At 36.2% G+C, this 22,164-nt stretch overlaps 1 protein-coding gene across 1 annotated transcript in view; it reads left to right on the top strand.

Moving 5' to 3' along the window:
* kcnh3 (potassium voltage-gated channel, subfamily H (eag-related), member 3) overlaps positions 1-22,164 on the top strand; it is a 125,049-nt gene that overhangs the window by 78,636 nt on the left and 24,249 nt on the right. Inside the window, exons 3-10 of the mRNA XM_051906193.1 lie at positions 465-599; positions 4,457-4,596; positions 4,959-5,211; positions 6,404-6,561; positions 6,779-6,986; positions 11,909-12,286; positions 17,368-17,567; positions 19,587-19,836. Coding sequence (XP_051762153.1) covers positions 465-599; positions 4,457-4,596; positions 4,959-5,211; positions 6,404-6,561; positions 6,779-6,986; positions 11,909-12,286; positions 17,368-17,567; positions 19,587-19,836 — 1,722 coding nt within the window. The remainder of the gene's footprint in view (positions 1-464; positions 600-4,456; positions 4,597-4,958; positions 5,212-6,403; positions 6,562-6,778; positions 6,987-11,908; positions 12,287-17,367; positions 17,568-19,586; positions 19,837-22,164) is intronic.

Raw genomic sequence — 22,164 nt, 5'->3', positions numbered from 1 at the left:
TACATAAATACTTGACAGTAAACTAAAATGGTGTTTTATATGCATTAAATCTAGATCTACACAAATCTAAATGCTCATTGAAATAAGGTTTTACTATTGCAATGTGACGTCACTGATGGAGATTTCTCTGTGATGAACATAAAGACCCGACTAATCAATAAGGAAATTAATTGCTGACTATTTACTTTATTGATTTCATTGATTAGTTGTTGCAGCCCTAGATCGAGGCTCATGGGAAATTAAGGCAGTACAGCCAATTGAGACAATCTCTGACAAAAGCTAGTTCTTGTTTAGACTAAAAGCAATAATCAGAAAAGGTTTTATCAAGCCACTTATGGATCTATGGTAGATTTTAAAGTCTGGTCTAAATGTAAGGCACAGTAAATGTCTGTCAATAAATGTGTGTCAATATTGAATGTTCATGTTTAATGTTAACTCTGACGGTAGATATTATGTTGTGACAGGAACTCAGTTCTGGTGTCTTTTGGATATCGTGCCCATTAAGAATGAGAAGGGAGAAGTGGTCCTCTTTCTAGTATCACACAAGGACATAACAGACAACAAGAAAGTCCAAGATGAAGAACAGAGCCCAGAAAGAGGTGAGTGTTGCTACTTACATGATAAAACAATTAAAAAAATCAATAATAATAATATAAATAATAATACTAATAATAATAATTATATATCCATCCAATAATAGTATCTACTGATACCAATAAATAAAAAAAAAAAACTATAAAATATATATACTTTAATAATACTACCGTTCAAAAGTTTATGTTTAATGTTTTTAAAAGAAGTTTAAAAAAGTTTAAAGGTGGATCATTTGGAAAACACACAGTTATACGCAAAGTCATAACCACATAATCACATTTTGCAAGATAGGGAATTCCAGACATAAGCCGCTTTTCCGGGCCGAATGGTTCTTAGAATGGTAAGGAACGGTTCCAGTTGTGTTTCCACTGGAGCCTGGTACGGTACAGCATGATAACAAATTGTTCTTGGCCCAGAATTCTCGGCAACGTTGTCTAACCATGCTGAATCATTCTGGTAGAATCCGTGAAATGAATTCGCCACACAGGATTGGTAACTTACCTGTTGCCTGGCTACCAGTTTCTCCGTAGCTGGCTAAGCTAAACACAAATTAATAATACAATTAAAGAAATATCTGATCATCCTCCATAACGTGGTTGTTATTCACATCTCATATCATAAATAAACCGTTGTGTTACCAAGGCAACGACTGACGCTTTTATATTACATTCCAAAGAGCGGCTGTTATCAGCCCCACAGTGGAAAATGAAACCGTAACTGTACCAGCTGGCCCGGATCAGCACGGAATGGAATGGTTACGCAATGAGAACCATTCGGTCCGACGGTGGAAAAGCGTCTATAGTGTTTTCAGACAATGTCCCCCAGTATTCATCTGAGGAATTCAAGAAATTCAGCAAAGCTTAGGACTTTACATATAAAACGTCCTCACAAGAATATCCACAAAGTAATGGAAAAGTAGAGTCGGCTGTAAAAAGTGTAAAAAGGCTCATGGCAAAAGCCAAAAGAGCCAGGGTGGATCCTTACCTAGCAATGTTGAATCACCAACTGTAGATAGGGTGTAGATAGCAGCCCAGCAATGGCACTGATGGGTCGACGCACTAAAACACTACTTCCAATGTTTGAGAGTTTACTTCGTCCAGGACTGATATCCAACAAATCAGGCAACTACAAGAACAGACAGTTGAAACAGGCTCAATACTATGACAATGCAGCCAAAGATCTCAAAGAGCTACATACAATGAAAAAGTAAGAGTTTCGCTGCTGACAGGACAGATACAATGGTGGCCAAAGGCAGTGGTTGTAAGTGGAGCAAAGATCGTAAGAAATTAAAGTGGACAACTACTGAGGAGGAACAGAAAACATCTGAGAATGAGCAAAGAACTCAGTAATGACTTCCCGGAATTGGACAAGCCAGGAAATTATGAAGCAAATGTAGAGACATCTGGACCCGCTGACCTAGGAGAGTCTGAGAATGTCAGGCCAGTTGAAACAAAATTGAAACAGCCTGCAGCAGCCACGATTTATGGAATATGTGTATTGTTAAATTTGTGGCATGAGTCCTTTATTATGCATGTACGTGAGGCACCCGTATTGTTGTGGTTGCACAGGAACCCTGGAAGTAAAGAGTTCATGGAAATAAATATGAGCCTTTTTCTTTAATATTTATGCAGAATATTGAAACAGCTTCGATGTTACTGCTTCTACGGGTCGCCACACTGCAGTGCCTATTTTCCCTTAATTCCTCTTATATTCTTATGCACACACACCTCGAACACCTGGTCCTGTCAATGTCATATTTAGCAAGCTTATCCTATCCTCTGTTTCTCATTCCCTCTCACTCGTTCTTGGCTACTGAAACATGCGTTGTGGATGCTTAGATACAGGCCAGCAGCATCTCATGTGGTGCTCGCTGTTACTGTAATCCTGACACCTCTCCTCCCCAGAGAGAGAGAGAGAGAGAGAGAGAGAGAGAGCAGACTGATAAAGAGAGAGATGAAAACACGCACACAAGACAGATAGGACTGGGAAAAAAACTTGGCACAGAGGTGTGAAGCTCCCTTTAGTGGCCTGAGCTTGAGCCAAAGCATGTTACTGTTCATTTGGCTGATGGATGAACATTGTACTGGCACTAGGAGTAATATATCTGGTCAATGATGTCAAATCATTAAAAGTGAATAATTGGAATCAATTTTTTTTTTTTTTTAAAGTGAGATTACATAATTACATTAATTATGTTAATTATGACTAAGCCAAATGTTCTTTTAAAAAGCATGATTACACTTGTATAATAAAGGGGAAAAGGCAATATATAAAATATAAAAGGATGGATGAGGATTTGGAAAGAACTAAAAACAAATTGGAAAATTTGTAAGACAACACAAGAAACAAGATACAAGAAACAGGCAGATGGTTCTCTCCAAATTAGTTATGTAAACTGAAGTCATCAATAAAAATCAACTCTTCACTGAAGGGTAGGCTGCTGGGAACATGTTAGTTAGCATATAATAAGAGAGCAAATCTCCTCTAATATCTTTCTGACAGATAATACACACCATTCAAAAGTTTGGGGTCAGTAAGATTTTTTACTGAAATTAATAGGCCTACTTTTATTCAGCAAAGACATAAATTGATTAAAAGTGACAGTAAAGACATTTAAAATCTTACAAAAAATTATATTTCGAATAAATAATGTTCTTTTGAACCTTATATTCATCACAGAATTCTGTTAAAATTGATCATGGTTACTACAAACAAATTTAGCAGCACAACTGTTTTCAACATTTAAAACAAGAAGAAATGTTTCTTGAGCACAAAATTTAGCATACTAGAATTATTTATGAAGGATCATGTGACACTGAAGATTGGAGTAATGACTGCTGCACAATAGATATTTTTAAATACATTAAAACAGAAAACACAATATTACTATGTTTATTGTATTTTTATTTTAATCAAATAAATTCAGCCTTGGTGAGCATAACAGACTTACCAAAAAAAAAAATAATAATAGTAATAATTTACCAACCCCAAACTTTCGAATACATGTTTCTGAGAGGAATGTAAATCATTATTTACTTAAAATTGTTTAAAATATAGTTTTTAAAGGTTTTTCTTTTTTTGTTTTTTGTTTTTTGTTTTGGAGCTCAAAATGTGAAAATAACCAAAAATGGCATGAGATAAAAGTGAAATGATGACAGAATTTTTATTTTTGGTTGAACTATTGCCTTAAAAACAAATTCTGGCTACTAAGTCAGTATGTCACAGAATCAGGCCACCTTTCAAAATATCACTGAACACCCCTGGTGCAGTGGATTGAATGAGAGTCTGGTAGCCTTTTAGATGGGGAAGGAGAACAAGCTAAAACTGAGGATACTATTGAATTATAAACTAAATTAGCATCTTTTTTCCTTTTTAAAGAGCTTCTAAAAGCTTTAATTGTCCATTTATAAATTTGGCTGTTTATTTCCCATGGTGTTATCTAGCTGTATTCACAATTATTAAAATGAATGTGTTTTTCTTTGTTGTTTTTTTTTTCAATTGCTGTGTTTTACATCGGATACATTACTCTTTTGTCAAATTTACAAACTTGATAAACTAATGAATGCTAATGTAATTTGTATTGAGCAGACAGCATGTGCTAATGGGTAAATGTAATCGTGATTTCAGTGTCAAGTTCTGTTTGTTCAGAAGATTATGGGTAAGAAATTAAGGCAGACTTTTCTAATAACTTCAGTTAAGTAATGGTGCAAAACTGTGCTCATGTTTTACTGCTGCACATTAAAGCTACATGTGGTATTTTTTTGTTGTTGTTTTTCTGGAATACCTTGATGTTATTTTGTGTTGAGCAAAACAATTCTGAAAGGAAATCAATTAAAATGATATATGGCTGTTCTCTGCTTAGACGAGGAGACGGGGTTGGAGGTGCACAAGGTCACGCGGCCACCGGGCTTCAATGCCAACCGGCGGCGTAGTAGAGCTGTGCTTTACCAGCTGTCTGGACACCTGCAGAAACAAGACAAGAGCAAACTTAAGATCAACAATGTAAGTCCTTAAAAACATGGTCTTATGCTACAAACAGATAAATGGATTTACCCCTAGCCTGCCCCACTTCAGCGGTACAATATTTACACCATTTGTATTGAACTTGAGAATAGTTCAAGTATTACTGAAGAATAAAATACAAAAATTACCTTATAAAGCTAAATAGTGAACTGTGTTCAGTTATGAGAAAAAGTCATTAGTGTGGCATTTTATGTAATTTACTGCTGCTTCTCAAAGGTATTGGATTATTTAGTTTATTTTGACTGAGCAGCACACAACATACTGTTTATGGTAATATTGATTAAAATTTAAAATGTAACTAAAAATTCATTAAACATTTCTGTCTGTACATTGCTATTTAGAACATGTTTGGCGAGAAGCCACCCATCCCAGAGTACAAAGTGGCAGCCATTCAGAAGAGCCGTTTTATTCTTCTCCATTACGGCACCTTCAAAGCTGGCTGGGATTGGCTGATCCTGTTAGCGACCTTTTATGTAGCAGTTACTGTGCCCTACAATGTCTGTTTCACCGTCGTCGGTGGACGGGATGAGGCATCGACCCCTAGAAGTCCACCGAGTGTGAGCGACATCCTTGTGGAAATCCTTTTTATGTTAGGTAAGGCCCAACCTTCAGTGCTGTAGTCTTTTTGTAGTGTCATTAGTTTAGTTAAAGAGGTTAGTAAAAAAAAAAAAAGTAGTTCTGTCTCAGTAATGTTACCTGGGTGATATTAAATGTCTTTTCATCCCATAGCCTGCTACTAAAGTGCCCAGATTTGTAACACACAATTCTGTTATTGTTCAGGTTTGTGTGCTGTGCAGACAGTCTTTTATATCACAGAGGTAATATACAGCCAGACATCTTTTAATTATTCTGAGCTAGTAAAAAGTTCTAGATGTTATTAAGCAAACGTCATTAAAACTCATCACATGAGAGCAAAACTGAAAAGATTTTTAAAGCTGCATTCCCTAACTTTTGGTGCTTTAGCAGTTAATAAACAAAACTGCATGCGTCTTGTGGAAGAACATTGCAGCCACTTTTCTCTGTTTATGTCTATGACGAGTCAAGCAGGTACTGGGATACATGCAGCCAGGGCGACCTAACCGGTCTAAAATAGTCAGAATATAAACACTTATTACAGGTGTACCATAGTGATTCAGGATAAGATAAAAACACGGTTTGGAAAATGGATTCATGATGTACTTGCTCATTATATAAATTTTGAACAGAAAAAAAAAGTTACGGACTGCAGCTTTAAGGACAGTTCAGCAAATACAAATGCTAAAGATATGTTTTATAGTTTAGAAATAACTCTTTAGAAGGCCTGTTGTCAAATTCATTTATTAGTAAAGTTAGATTCCCATCTGTAGCTATTGCCATATAGGTTAAGGATATACTCATATACAAATCTATTAGACAAAACATCATATCTCCAGCCATTACCTTTGTATTAGAAATCCACAGTGTGTGGATAAGCTTTTTAGCACTGCTTAAGAGCAGTTAGTGTTTAATGACAGAATCTGTTTCTGCCCATTAAACACAGTTTCATAATGTAGAAAAACTATTTGTATCTTCAAATTTGCAAAAAAAGTGCCTAAAGCTGAGCTTCAATTAAGTGCTACTGTATTTGCTGCAATTGCAATTTCCATTAAATAGCATTATAGTCACTACCCAGACCAAACTTATATAACCTGTCATTGAACAAGGTAATGATTAAAATACAGTTTTCTGTGCTTTAATTATAAATGAATATCTGTGTCTTCTATTTCTCTACAATTCTTTTTTTTTTTTTTTTTTTTCCCTGTGACAGATATTGTGCTAAACTTCCGCACCACATTTGTGAGCACATCAGGCCAGGTGGTGTATGATGCTCGATCTATCTGTGTGCATTATGTCACCACCTGGCTCTTTGTGGACCTGATTGCTGCGCTACCTTTTGACCTGTTGTATGCCTTCAATGTCAGTGTGGTAAGTGTTAATTTTGCTCATTTTCAAGTCATTTTGTGCCAACTGTTTATTCACAGTCTTCAGTATCTATATATTTGTGTTTAAATAGTTTTTTAATGGGCCTCACACAGAGCTTTGTGGGACACCACATTTCATATGATGCTGGGCATGTCATCTTAAATAATTATTAACACTATGATTTCCTTTTGAGCTATGCATTTAATCTATGTGTGTTTAGTACTTTGGAGTTCATCTGCTGAAGACGGTTCGATTGTTACGGCTTCTACGCTTGCTGCAAAAGCTGGAGCGCTACTCCCAGTACAGCGCGGTTGTACTTACATTACTCATGTCCATGTTCGCCTTGCTGGCACATTGGATGGCCTGTGTCTGGTACGTCATTGGCCGCAGCGAGATCGAGAACAACAGCCCTGGTTCCTGGGACATTGGTGAGTATCATATCTACAAACTGTCAACATAGCTGTTTCAGCCTTTCAAATTCATTAAAACTGATTCTTTAGGTCAGTTTTGAGTGCAATGTTTTCCCCCCTTGAACTGGCTTTATTAAAATAAAAAATATTCTAAAAAGTTTACTAGATGTTTTAAGAAACCAGATAATATAAGTGAAATTAAAAAATCAACAACAACAACAAAAGGAAAAACTATATGGCAGTTAGCATATTAGCATAAGTTCTGCTGTCTAACAGATCAGATGCTGGCCTTGTTTTGTTAGCCTAAATTGGACAAAAATCATCTTTCAATCTGTGAAAGAAAAGTGAAAGAGTTATTCTGTTCACGTCATGTGTCAAGTCTGAACAAACTTACCTTTTTCACATTTGTTCATGAACAGGTGAATTACTGTATCAATTTGATTTAGAAATGAACCTCTCTCTCAGTCTCCCATGTGCTGCCCTCCACATGAAAAAGGAAAAAAGACCAAGGGTAAAATTAATGGGTGTGGTGCAGAGAAGAGTATGTGATGACACTGATATGATCTAGACAGCATGAATCTCATAAGACCGCATTTTATTTAATCTCATAGGATCAAAGTTATTCCTCTTTTTCTTGGCTGTGTGATTTTGCTCAGTCACTGAATAGAATTCAGTGTATCGATTAAATTGAATTGATAAAAACCAATTTTGACAGAAACCAGTGATTTGTGAATTGATTCAAAGATTCACATCCATATATAACTATAAATTGATATGATATATGAATTAATTTGAATTAATTAATTGAATTACTGATATTTAGTGAGACCCGTGCGGCATTGGCTAACATTTGGCATGGTTATCAGCATCCTTAAAACATGGGTGTGTCCAACCTATTCGCACATACTATTTGAGAATTTATTCCTAGAAAAATGCCTGCAATATGCCCACAGTCTAACACCATCTGTCATGTCTAATGAAAGTGTTTCTGATTGGCCTCAGTATCAGTAGTAACCTCGGGTATATCTGAGCCCTAACTGACCACTATACCACACTGGCTACTGGCCAGCAGTTTAAATTACATCCACATGTTCTCTTGAAAAGCAAGGATACTACTCCAATTTCCAGTCTCTGCTGGTGTGCCCACCATTCCCTCTCGCCCAGTTTTACATTGCCCAGCCATTAAATATTAAGCACATGAGGCTGTCTTGACACGGTTAGCTTTGCTAGTGGAAATGGAAGTTTGTAGCATTCTGCACATCAGATGGAATATTTAGCACCGAAAGACAAGACACATCCAATGTGTAATGAGACTCAAATGTTTAACAGTTCAGCATGCAAATGCTAAATGTAGAATATTGGAAATGTACTAGATTTCCAAAAATCTGTTTTATATCTGGTACCAGTTTCACATTGGCTCTTTACAGCTATTATTATTTGCCTTTGTGCAAACTTGAGACAATGTTGTTGTTAATGAAATATTGAAGTAGTTTTGAGTAGTGCTGTCTGTCTGTGTTGGAAATGAAAGAATGTAAGTGGATTGGAGTTCTGCTGTATCAATGATGAAAGGTTTCACTGAGGGTTCCTCCAGGAGCTGATTGAACTCTTGTTGCTCTGTGCCTCCCTCTCTGTCTTTTTTCTCCATATCACTCACTTCACTGCCCTCACCTCAGCAGAACACTGTTCTTTTTAATGGCTAGCTGCCCAGCAGACAAGTTGGCTCCAAAAATCCCAGTGTCAAATCAGTCAAACTTCTTGATTCTTTCTCAAGTGGTTTGGAAGAGAAAACAGATTGCCCACTATTAGAAATATATTATCTTTTCAGTCTTGTTATTAGTCATTTTAATATCCTTTTCTTGCACATCAATCTCCCTCACCTTCGTCAACCAACAATGATTCAGTTGCCCTCCATTTCTGCTTGAGTATCCTGTATAACCCCCTTTTTAACCCTTGCCAGGACTATCTTTAAAAAAATTAATTTAAAAAAATCTCTTTCTACTTGACTTTTCTCTTTACTCAAAAAGCTATCTTTATTTTGTCACCTATATCATTACCGATGGGTTAATCATTGGCTCCTTTCTCATGCTATTAATAAATAATGTCCATCTCATACCCATATCAAACATATTACATGTTTTTTGACATTAGACACATTAGATATTCAAAGTAAGCTTTCATTTGTACTTGTCCTTTTTTCCTACTGCAGTGATTTACAATCCAGTTAAACCTTTGTGGTCTGAGACAACATTTTTACATTTTTCAGGAATCTTCTATTCTGATTTTAATCCTAAATAAACAGTATATGCAGAGTATATCCTTACAGGCTGTTCCATCAGAGGCATTAATGGTATAAATTAATCTTTGGCAATGCTATTTGCAAGTATACATTTGCACTATTTATTTTAGAGGCTGTAAGCAGGTCAAGTACTGGTTGATGGCTGTTTTTCAGAAATAATTATGCACTCTGTCATCAAGTGCAATTGAATTGTCAAAAACTCAATTCTTTACCCTATACAAATAATGTGACCGGAAAGCTGGCATAAATCTCAGTGGTGTCTGAGGAATCTCTCTCACTAACACACACCAGCTTCACCCAGTCAGCCCAGACATCCACACCTTTCATACTCTCCTTTGTGGGGATTCTCCATAGATGTAATGGTTTTTACACTGTACAAACTGTATATTCTAACCCTATTATTCTAATCCCCTTACTCTAACCCTACCCATAAACCTACCCATCACAGAAAACTTTCTGCATTTTTACATTTTCAAAAAAATATAAAACATAAAAAAACATAATTTAGTATGTTTATTAATCCATATCCCTTGTGGGGGAATGGATGTAGGTGATCTCAGGTTTTACTATCCTTGTGGGGACATTTTGGTCCTATAACGTAGGGTTTACCAGGACCAAACACACAAGTGCAAATATTAAGTTTTAATGCCTTTGAATGTAAAATAATATCTTTTTTATCTCTATGTTGTTGGTTACAATTTAATATGAATGTAGCTACTACACATGATTTAATAATGGCTGTGAGTTTTGGCCAATTGTAACATTAATTATGTAATACAAATTGAAAAATGTAATCTTGAAAATGTGTGAGGAACATTATTTCATTGAAATGACATAGCTGAAGATCTAGTTATTTAAAATATTCACAATGTAGGTCCTGCTTTAAATGTACATTATTCTTGCCAGCTAAAATCATTAGTACCATATAAAAATGAAAGCTATTATATGTAATATTATTAAGTATTAAAGCAATTATATTACTTTGAGGTGTGCTCTCATTTTAGATACAGTGAGATACCATTGGTGTACCATTATATACCATTAGTGTAATGGGGCAATTATAACACTTTGAAGTCAATTCAATATTATTAATAAATATTTCTCAATGTATATATTGTAATAGTACTATTATATATTATTGGTAGTAGTCAAGGTTACCTTTTTTTTCTTTTACTTGGTCATTAAGTGATATTGGTTCTGAAAGGAAAAGTGAAAGTGAGAGAGAAATGGGGCTCTATTTTTCTCCATAATTCTCCTTAATCTGAACAAAACCATGGAAATATTTATCTTTAGATATAACATATAGATAGAAACCAGAGCGCACACACATACACACACAAAGATGGATGTAGGAACAAATCAGTATGTACTAACATGAGTTCTGTCATGACAATACTCTGAGAGTTTGGCATTGTAATGAATATGACAAAGTTAATGTGTTTGGTCTTGGTGGAATAGATCTGCTACGCTGCTGCTGCTGTTATTATTGCTGTTGATTATAGCTGCTGCTGCAGAGCAAGTATGGAACTTGCCACTGCCAATATATACACGACATGCTGCTGTGAGCAAGACATGCTGCTGCTGTTCAAGCATACATGAATCACCCCGTAGCAGATCTATACAGGTGGAGCTGGGGAAGGTGGAGGGTTTCTGAAAGAGCACTGCAAACTGCTACAGCAAACGATAGGTAAGTATCTGAATGTTGAGCAGCAGCCTCATTGGCTACTGATACAGCGGGAACCAATCAACTGTGCCCTATGGAGAATGATGTGATTGCAATCAGATTGTGTCAAGGACTTATCAGCCTGTGCCATCTAGAGTTTCATGACAGAACTTTGTATGAACATTGGAAGGGAAAGTTAGTAAGCAGATATCTTGGCCATATACGTTTGAATTGACACTTCAGACAACAAAGGGAAGACTTTGGATGTTATATGTCAGTAAAAGGAATGACCAAGGTTTCTGATGCATGTGTACATGAGAAAGGTCATGTAAACTGGAGCTGGTCGCTGTGTAAATGAGAAAAGCTGTGAGTATTTGTTTGTGTATTTGTGAAGGGTTTTTTTTCATGATTGTGCTTTAAACCTGACAACTGCTAGCTGGATGTTTTCTGGCACTTTTTGTCCTCTCAGTCTTCATCATTCCCTTTCTGACCTTTCACACTTCTCTCTGTCTCCCTGGTGAGTTTGTCTGGTTCTCTTGAAAATATAATTTCTAATGCCACATATGGTACCTGTACTACCTACAAACTAGAAGCTTACAGAAAAACAAGCGGTGGAGAGAAAAGAGAGAGAGCGAGAGAGAGAAATGTACAGAATCAGTCCCACAGGGAACAAAAGTAGAGTCTCCAGAAGAAGTTTCAGCCTATTGCAAACCAACTAATATTCAAAATGCTTCAGGTTCAGCACCATGGACAAGGACAGCTGCTCAGTTCTGAGAGTGACCTAAGAACCCTGGACAGTGGCCATGTACCCACTGAAAAAGTTGTGCCAAACACAAATGGAAAAAATAGATTATAAAACAATTTCCAAAACTACAATATTATGAGGATAATAGAGAATTTCACTGGTCAAAACAATCGAGTCTGCACAATAGTAAATGTAAAAGTGTCTTGTCTTACTTTTTCTCTTCCTCTTTCTCATAGGCTGGTTGCATGAGCTGGGTAAACGTCTGGGCACCCCCTACTTCCTGTCCCCGCTTGCATCCCTCATTCCTGATTCACTGCGCCCCGCCATCTTGGATGGATTGGTGGTCAATTCAAGCCAGTGGAACGGCACTGATTTGGTGGGACATGAGTCTGTGTGGAACTCGAGCCAGTGGAACACAACAGGAGTGGGGCCGATGGGCACTTCAAACACCAGACAGACTGCAGCCGTATTGGAAGGTGGGCCCTCGATTCGGAGTTCATATGTGACGTCGCTGTACTTTGCTTTAAGCAGTCTGACCAGTGTGGGTTTTGGCAATGTCTCAGCCAATACTGACTCAGAGAAGATCTTCTCTATCTGCACCATGCTGATTGGAGGTAAGTGCAAGAGAACACATTTACAAGTTTTTAAATGATTGTGAGGTTTGGATTTAAAATGTTTTACTATAGAGATGTGTCGCTTTCCAAATACTGACAATTGAATGTTTTGATACCTGAAATTAAGTGTTCTTTTTTTCTTGATTTTTTTTTAATGCATTTCAAAAAGAAGTCTTTTATGCTAAAGCTGTATTTATTTAATTAAAATACAATAGAAACAGTAAAATTGTGAAATATTATTACAATTAAAAAAAAAATGTTAATATATTTAATATATTAATTATATTAATATATATTTCATATATTTTTAATATATTTAAAAGGATTGTTGAATAATACACTAACAAAAGGGTGTAAAGGGGACTCATGAGCAGCCATTTGAGCTTTAAAATTACAGCTTGGACTGTGTAGATTTCGCATACACATGCAAAGAAGGCTACAAGACCACAAGTCCACATCAAGTGTGCTAATGACTGCATTTTCCCCAAGGTCTAAACTTCCTTTAGACTTCCTGAATTTCCCAAAGGACTGCATTCTTTATAAGTCAAGACACAGTGGTGCATTTACTTTATATGAGTCTTTAGTATACCATCAGTGACTATTAAGTTTGTGTATCCATGTGACCTCATTTACTTTTAAACTACATTTCCCACGGGGGTCCATTCTTAGAGCACCAACATTTCCTTTGACCGTGTTATTCATTAAGCTTTGCTACTTATTGATTATCCCTGTCTTCAACACATTTCCCCAGTGGTATATGGTTTATTGACCATCATCAGTGCTGGGTATATACAAATTGTAGTCCATTACTGAATACCAGTTACATGATTAAAAACTGTAGTAACGTATCTATTATATTACGCATTTTAGGTGATATAATCTGACTTTTTGATTACTTTTAGATTACTTTTGACCTAACTTGTTTATAACATTGATTTGAATTGAACAATCTTGTACCATATTAATAAAAAATACAAAGATAAAGAAAAATTATTAGAATTTTTTGTTATCAACAACATGAAGTACATTAAACATTACTTTACGTCACGGTTTCCCTAACTAGGGTTTGGGAAGGAACTACAGGTGGTTCATAAATTTATGAAAAAGCTTTATTAATTAAATCACAAAAAAGTTAAATTATAAGATATAAATAAATAAAAACAATCAAAATAAAACACTAACTAAAAAAAAGATTTAATATTTGATTTGTTTATGCTATTCGGCCTCTCAATTTTCCATGTAATTATAGTCGCCTGACTCGTGGCCGATTTGTGTGTGCAATTCTACAAAAGTTTTAAGAAAAGAATCAATGAATTGTAAATAATTTACTGCCGTTTTGTGAATATTAAGTAATCATGTAATCTATAAAAACATAACTATAGTCTGATTTTGAGTATTTTAAATATAATATAATCTAATTACAAGTATTTAATTTTTGGAATCTGATTAGTTACTACTTCGCACTGACCATCGCTTAACTACCTCAAAAACTTCAAACAAATTTATAGAAACATAATGGTTGAGTATACACATTTGTACAATATTCCTGCATTTACCTATTTATGCCAGTGGCCAACATTCTGTATGTCTTACGGCATGTTGCATTGATTGTTTCATTGCAAAACAAGTGATTTGATTCAGTCTGTATTTGTTTGTATGGTTCAAAACTTTAGTGTTGCCATATTTGTGTGGACTCTTAGAAAAAGGCAGCTTATGTTGGCTACTCTTAGCCGTTTTATGCTAACTTGACCGGCAGGATTTGACTGCCACAGAAATGGAGCTATACTTGTTATCTGCTAGGACAGCTGTAATGATTTTTTGCGGCTGCATGTGCCCCGTGTGGATTTGAGGAAGATGTTGTGACAGTGGACTGAATTTTAAGGCATGTCCTCTGGGCCATGAAGAGAGAGACACAGGCTTCATTGCACTTAAGAGGGGCAAATGAGCCTGGCTGAATCCATGCACACTCACATACATGCACACTGAATCAATGTGTCACCAAATCCTACCACTAAGGGCCATTACTGTCCCAGCCAGCTGACAGCTGGGCTCCTACCCACACACAGAGGGTATTTGGGGAACACTGATATGCCTTAGACAAAAAATTACCATAATTACGCCAAACGACTGAGCATACTGTGTATTATATTAACCAGACAACAATATGATGTCCACCACATAACCCAGAGGAAATATTTCTCAAAGGTTGCACTTACTTAGCTTAAGTTGGTTAACATTAGCTTAGTTTAGTCTATCGCAACATCTGTTTCATGCCTCATGTTGTTCTACATCTTAAGGATATAAAACATGTAAAGATGAAAAGATGATTTAAAAAAAAACAGCTATGCAATTATATTCCTTTATGTTCCGCAGAAGATAGAAATTCATACAGGTTTGGAACAACATGAGGGTGAGTAAATGATGACAATTTTTTTTATTTTTAAGGTGAACTCTCCCTTTAAGATGTTTCTCCTAAAATTCATTAGGAGAAATAACAACAGAAAGAAATGGTTAAGAGGATAGCATGATCAAATTTATGTGGATACCACTTTGAGTATTGAGTATGTTTGATTTCATACTGGTCGCACAGATTGAGACTCAGTAATAAAGAATAAATAGAAATTCAATAATAAATTGAAACTCAAGAATAAAGAAAAAGACTTCATATAATCTCACTGCTGTATTGGAGAAATAACTCAGCAAGAGTACTCATTTGTCCTTGCTACAAGAATCAGGTATTGAAACAGGTTTTAATAGCTCATATTTCATTTTGTAGCCCTGTTTGCTATGAATTTCAGCACAAACCTCATCCAAGCACTCAAAAGGCACATAACCCAGGTGCAGCCACTTACTCTGAGCACAGTTCTTGAACAGAAGAGCAGCATGCAATTTCCGCAACAATTTATGTAGACTTCAATTAGCGCTCCATGAGTACTCTTCAGTCCTTCTTGATTGTTTACACTCATGTTGGCAAAGTTCACAATGTTAAATAAATAGATGATACAGAGTTTGGTGGTGGAGTGAAAACAGTTATGCTGAACAGAATATACTGTGCAGAGGAAAAAGTAAACACTAAAAAGATGAACAAAACAGATGCAAACCAGCATGCTGTCCACTGACAATGAGATCAAACAGTAGAAAGAAAACAGGCTGAAGCAAGATGCTAAAACTCTCTCACTATATGACTAGATGTAACACCAGAGGCCTGTTGCACAAAGCCAGTGTCATGTGCTACCCAGGTTTGAGAATAGTTTAAGCTAACTTTTTTCGGACTCAAGATGAATTGGTTTTCATTGTCATGGTAACTTACGCTATAATGCTAACCTGCTTCGGAGCAGGTTTTATTCTGGGTTAGAGATCGCAAACCAAAACTTGACCAATCAGCTGTGAGCAAAGTGACATATATATATATATATATATATATATATATATATATGAGATGCAATAAAGCCACTTCCCCTGTATCTCTCGCTTTAAATTAAAGCAGTTTACAGTGAAAGAATTTTAAAGACATAATTGCCAGTCTTTTGCTGATAATTATTTGATATATTTATATTATATGATTTATAATTACTTTTAATTCATAATATGTTCATATAATTATTATTTGAATTGACAATTAATATTAAACTTTGCATTTTAATGAATATAAATATAAATATAAATATATATGTAATATTTAATATATAACGCTTTTAACATAACTAAGCTTACCAGTTTTATAACCTATATAAATTATTTAAATTCTGTTGATTCATTAGCATTGATATAGTCAGGTATTTTCCTTTAGCTGCCTTCTCAAACTTTAATGGCAGTAGCAGTGTTTGTTCCTGCCTTGTAAATGCGTTTAAATTCAGGATATTTTTCATAACGATCTCTTAATCTTCAGGGTTTGTTCAGCTAGCTTCATGCGACAGGCCACTTAAAATCCATCTCGGATGAGATAGGGTGAATCCAATCACATATGGAGATCACAAAGACTGGAGATTACATTTGTGGCATAACCATGAGCGCATCCTACTGGCCTGGCACTCATAATGCAGCATTTTTAGTCGTTTTTGCAGATCTGTGTGAACGGAGATTGTTTTGACAATGTTGTCGCCTGTACGCAAAAAAAAATGCAAAGGCAGAACGTTTCCGTTTTTAGTACATTGCTGTTGTGTAAACGTACCCACTATTTCTCTCTGTAAATGGCTGACCATGTGCGATCAGAAAACCAAAAACCACAAAACAACTCCTCTGATTAGTCCTCTGATAGGTTTTACTGCAAAATATAAATCATTACGCCATTAATTTGAACTATATTCATTTGATGATATACAAGATACATGTATAATCAAGTAATTAGACGTAGTTCTCTAAACTTTTAAACTTTAAGCTCTAAACTTTGTTCAGATGGTGTCGAAAAACACTTTACTGTTTACATTCACTTAAGCCATAACTGACTGTATACTAGGATACTCACCAAGATGGGCATTTTTTGACATAGTTTTTGGGAATTTGTCCAAGCGCAAGAAGACGTGAAAGAGTCTCAAGTTAGTTATTCTTGAGCTGTCTTCTGGGCATGTGCTTTGGATGTGCACAAAACTTTCCACACAGCGTGCAATGAATTGAGTTCCCTTTCACTCTTCTTGCGCCTGAATATTTAAATTGCCAAGGCTTAAATTGTGACGATGCAGCGCTGGCCTGTCAACTGTCCGAGCGTTGTTCACATTTGTTTACGTTCATGTTCTCACAACATTGCATTGTTAGAATTCATAAAAATGTTACTGGCCAACTGGCATTTGACACCGTTTCATACACTCGCATTTGGTGCTTGGCGAGTGTTAATTTTAGGACCTGTGTGTGTGTGTGTAAATATATATAATTTTTATTTTATGGACCTTGGTGAAAGCAATGAATTTCCTGATTATTAATATATGAATTAACATTAATATAATCTAATTTTGTTAAATTTTAATCTACTTTTATGGATTTTAATTAATATCTAATTTTGTCACAAAACAAAGCAAAACAATGTCATTGTTAAAATTCATTGTATAATCTCCTTAAATGTTTGTTTGTTGCGTGTCTCCCACCAGCACTCATGCATGCCGCGGTCTTCGGTAACGTGACGGCCATTATCCAGCGGATGTACTCACGCCGCTCACTCTATCACACTCGTACCAAAGACCTCAAAGACTTCATCCGTGTGCATCGACTGCCCAAGGCTCTTGCACAGCGAATGCTGGAGTGCTTTCAGACGACATGGTCTGTCAACAACGGCATCGATGTCAGCGAGGTAAGGACTTTCAATAATCTGTGTGCACACATGAATAAATTGTCAAAACAAGTTCACAATTTATAAATAATTTTACTATAAGTGTGGACAGTATGCACAGTCATGTAGGTGTTATATTTGAAGGAAGTCTTTTTTGAAGATGTAGCTGTATGAGAGATGCTGTTTTTATGCCTTCATTGAACACTTGTTGGGTTTTCTTGGTTTCTGGATGTCAAGAGTTCGAGTAGCTCTGACACTTGTCACAGATAGTGTACTTTCTTTCTTTTTCAGCTAACGATCAGTGAAAGAGTTGCTTAAAGGGATAGTTCACCCAAAAATGAAAATTTGATGTTTATCTGCTTACCCCCAGGGCATCCAAGATGTAGGTGACTTTGTTTCTTCAGTAGAACACAAATGATGATTTTTAACCCCAACCGTTGCGGTCTGTCAGTCGTATAATGCATGTCAATGGTAACTCCATCTATAAGAATCAAAAAAACATGCACAGACAAATCCAAATTAAACCCTGCGGATCGTGACGACACACTGATGTCCTAAGACACGAAACGATCGGTTTGTGCGAGAAACCGAACAGTATTTATATCATTTTTCACCTCTAAAACACCACTATGTCCAACTGCCTTGCGCATCCGGTTGGTGAGGTCTGAACGCGCTCTGACATCGGAAGTCACTCATTAAAGTATAAGCGCGAGAGATCATTTTTGTCATCAGAAGACAATTGGACATAGTGGTGTTTTAGAGGTGAAAAATGATATAAATACTGTTCGGTTTCTCGCACAAACCGATCGTTTCGTGTCTTAGGACATCAGTGTGTCGTCACGAGCCGCAGGGTTTAATTTGGATTTGTCTGTGCTTGTTTTTTTGACTCTTATAGATGGAGTTCCCATTGACAAGCATTATACGACTGACAGACCGCAACGGTTGGAGTTAAAAATCATCATTTGTGTTCTACTGAAGAAACAAAGTCACCTACATCTTGGATGCCCTGGGGGTAAGCAGATAAACATCAAATTTTCATTTTTGTGTGAACTATCCCTTTTACTTTTAGAAATAGTTGATCTTCAATCTCAGGAGGTCAAACTATTGAATGATTTGTGGGTTTGCAGTTTTAATTTTTATTTAAAATTTTGTGTGATAGATTAGATAAACTTCAAAATTAAATATATTCAAAATGTATTAAATATTAAAGTGGATTTTTAAGGAATGTTGACCTTACATGACACTGAAATGTACTATATTTGTAGAATGTGCCTCTTCTGAAGTGCTCTTACTTCAAGGCAATAAGTACCTCCATTCATGGCAAAGATAAAGAATATTCAATTAAAGATCTAACTGAATGTTTGACCTGTTTGAGTAACACATTATTTTAAATCTCCAGGTGGAAATGTTTTTAACCTTTACAGAGAATGCATTTTGCATTCATCATTTCGCTATGTGAGTGTTACGCATCTAAATAGGGAATGCTGGATCTCCCATTGGCCGGTAGCCTTTACAGGTCATATAGGAAATCTAATAAACACTTTTGGTTCTAATCCGCATTGCTCATTATTGGGCTTCTTGATATCAATGATGTGATTTGATGCATCTGTCTAAGATTAGAGCATATTATTCTTATCTATTCCTTTTTCACTTCACCATGCTCTCTTTCTATCTCTCATTCTGCTTCACAATCCCTCATCTCTTTTATCATTTGCTTTATTTTCTCTTTCACCCGCCTCTCATTCACCATCTCATCCATATCTCTGTCGTGCTCAAAAACAAGAGATTCCATCTTACACTCACAATGTATTTAATGAGCCCAATTCAAAACACACATAACTCATAACCCTCTCTCTCTCTGCTTTGATATCCAATATAATATCCCATTAAAGTCCAAGTAGAAGACTGCAGTTTCTTTACTGCAGTTTTTTCCTTGATGATAAAATGTGAATCAAATTTTTTGTTATATGCTTTTCAAGAATGAGAAGTAAGTGTACTTTTAAAGTACTTCTAATTAAATATCTTTTTGTCCTTTCCCAGCTTCTGAAGGACTTCCCAGATGAACTGCGGGCTGACATTGCCATGCACCTGAATAAAGAGCTGCTGCAGCTGCCTCTGTTTGAATCGGCCAGTCGAGGGTGTCTGCGCTCCCTGTCGCTCATCATCAAAACTTCTTTCTGTGCTCCAGGGGAGTTTCTTATTCGCCAGGGTGATGCTCTGCAGGCCATATACTTTGTCTGCTCGGGCTCCATGGAAGTGCTCAAGGACAACACTGTGCTGGCTATACTGGGTGAGATTACACACAAACAGTATACGCACAACCGGCCTCAATGTTGAAACAAGTGCAGAATGAATTTTTGTACAAAACCCCCCAAAAAACATTGTGACACCACTATGACAATTTACATAATGATTTCACGAAAGATTTGCGCAGAAATTTGTTCTGGTTGCGTTTAAGAAATGCTTTTATTGTTTATTAAAAACAATTGTTTATTAAAAACATATATTGCATTTTAAATAAGTTTCAAACACTACCAGTCAGCCTGCTGCTCAAACAAATAGATTGCAGTTCCATTCAGTGCCACTAGTAGCGCTAAAAATACACACTTTTTTTAAAATAATTACTTACCTAATAAAAGTGCCAGAGGTAACCAGATAAAATATTTGCTGTAAACTGTGAAAAAGTGAAGACAAAACAATTACATTCAGACTCAAATGTCATTTGTAACACTACAGCTATAGTGCAAAGGCATTTTTGTTTGTCAGTCAAGCTGGATTATTCATTGGCTCCTATATTGTAATTTCACAGCAATTTCAAAGCCCATTTAAATTCCTCCTACCTGTCACTATTAATTGTGCTTCCTGTGTGAGATTGAGACAGGCCAATACATTAAAAACTGCCTACACACACACATACCATCCATTAATATCATTGTATCCTTTATGACACAATTCAGACATTATAAATAAGCTTAATAATGACTTTTATAAAGCACCTCATCACACAGACACACACACACTTGCTCAGTGGATCTCATCCCCCCACTATCTGTAGTTCTCATTGTTTCGATGGAGGATTCCCATATAATTTTCAAGTCTATTGAACAGTAACTATCCCCTCCCCCCTTTACACAGGCACAATAGGCCCATTGGCTTCATTTTCTCATTAATTGTCTTCCTTTGTTATGCATATTAATGCAGACATTATCTGTGAGATTCAGCTACTGTTGATGATGAGGATACATACTGTTTCTTGCAAATACATTACATGCCAAAACATACAAGCTCAGTTCCAAAATCTAGAGAGCTGCCTCGCCTAAGTAAATACGTACTAAAGGTGTGGTCACATTTTATTCAGTGAATTTTAACATGTGGAATACAGTAATTTCAATAGGAATCCACACAGTCAGGAGTTTCAAGAAAAAGGTTCACATGCAGATTTTTCTTGTATCCTGGTTGGTCAAGAGAATTTGCCATGTTGACCAACAGAAAGATGCTTGATTTGAAAGTGACTTCAGTGTTCATGCTTTGCTACACTATTGACAATGGACATTTTTGCAATGGAATTATGCTGAAATTTTGCTAATGTGACCTTACCTTAAAGGGATAGTTCACCCAAAAATGAAAATTTGATGTTTATCTGCTTCAAAAAAACATGCACAGACAAATCCAAATTAAACCCTGCGGCTCGTGACGACACATTGATGTCCTAAGACACGAAACGATCGGTTTGTGCGAGAAACCGAACAGTACTTATTATTTTTTACCTCTAATACACCACTATGTCCAACTGCCTTGAGCATCTGGTTGGTGAGGTCTGAAAACGCACTCTGATGATGGAAGTGATCTCTCGCGTGTATATTTCAATGAGAACCTTCATTCAGACCTCACACACCGGATGCCGTGCGTGCGCTCAAGGCAGTTGGACATAGTGGGGGTAAGCAGATAAACATCAAATTTTCATTTTTGAGTGAACTATACCTTTAAGGCAGCATTCTAACTGAAATGAAACATCATAAGAGATGGACCTAAATTATCTTTATCAAAGATTTTATTTCAGGATGTAAGTTTTACAACACCCCAAAAAAAATAAAAAATTATTTTACAAAAGTAACAAAAATGCCCTTAAAATCAACATAATATTATCATGAACTGCACAGGCCCAACAATATATGCTAAATTATTAACATGTTCGTCACACAAAACGCTCTTCAAACAAAATGCACAGGAGCTTCAGGTTTGCAGGTTAACAAGCTAACAACACAGCTCTCTAGTATAAAGCATAAAAAACACAAATTTTGTATCTATGCTTTTAAGTATTAAAGGTGCTGTATGCGATTTCTCAAATTTGTTGTTGAACACTGTTGATATTTGAAATCAACCCAAACAAACCCACCCCTCTCTTCATTGCTCCTCCTCCAAAACTCTGCTTCGAGTCGGTCTCAAACTCCGGCCCGATCGCTGCTGGCAAGCGAGGCGAATGCACTACCAATGACACTAAGCACCTCATTCTCTAGCAGTCGTCAGTGTGCAGTAGTTGCAGTAGTCAGTGTGCAGTAGTTTAACTGCAAAACTCTTACTATCTGGCCAGTGTTACACACGCGAGTGGATGTCTGTT

The sequence above is a fragment of the Ctenopharyngodon idella genome, chromosome 9, assembly GCF_019924925.1.
Source record: "Ctenopharyngodon idella isolate HZGC_01 chromosome 9, HZGC01, whole genome shotgun sequence".
Lineage (NCBI taxonomy): Eukaryota > Metazoa > Chordata > Actinopteri > Cypriniformes > Xenocyprididae > Ctenopharyngodon > Ctenopharyngodon idella.
This window is presented reverse-complemented; position numbering and strand designations above follow the sequence as displayed.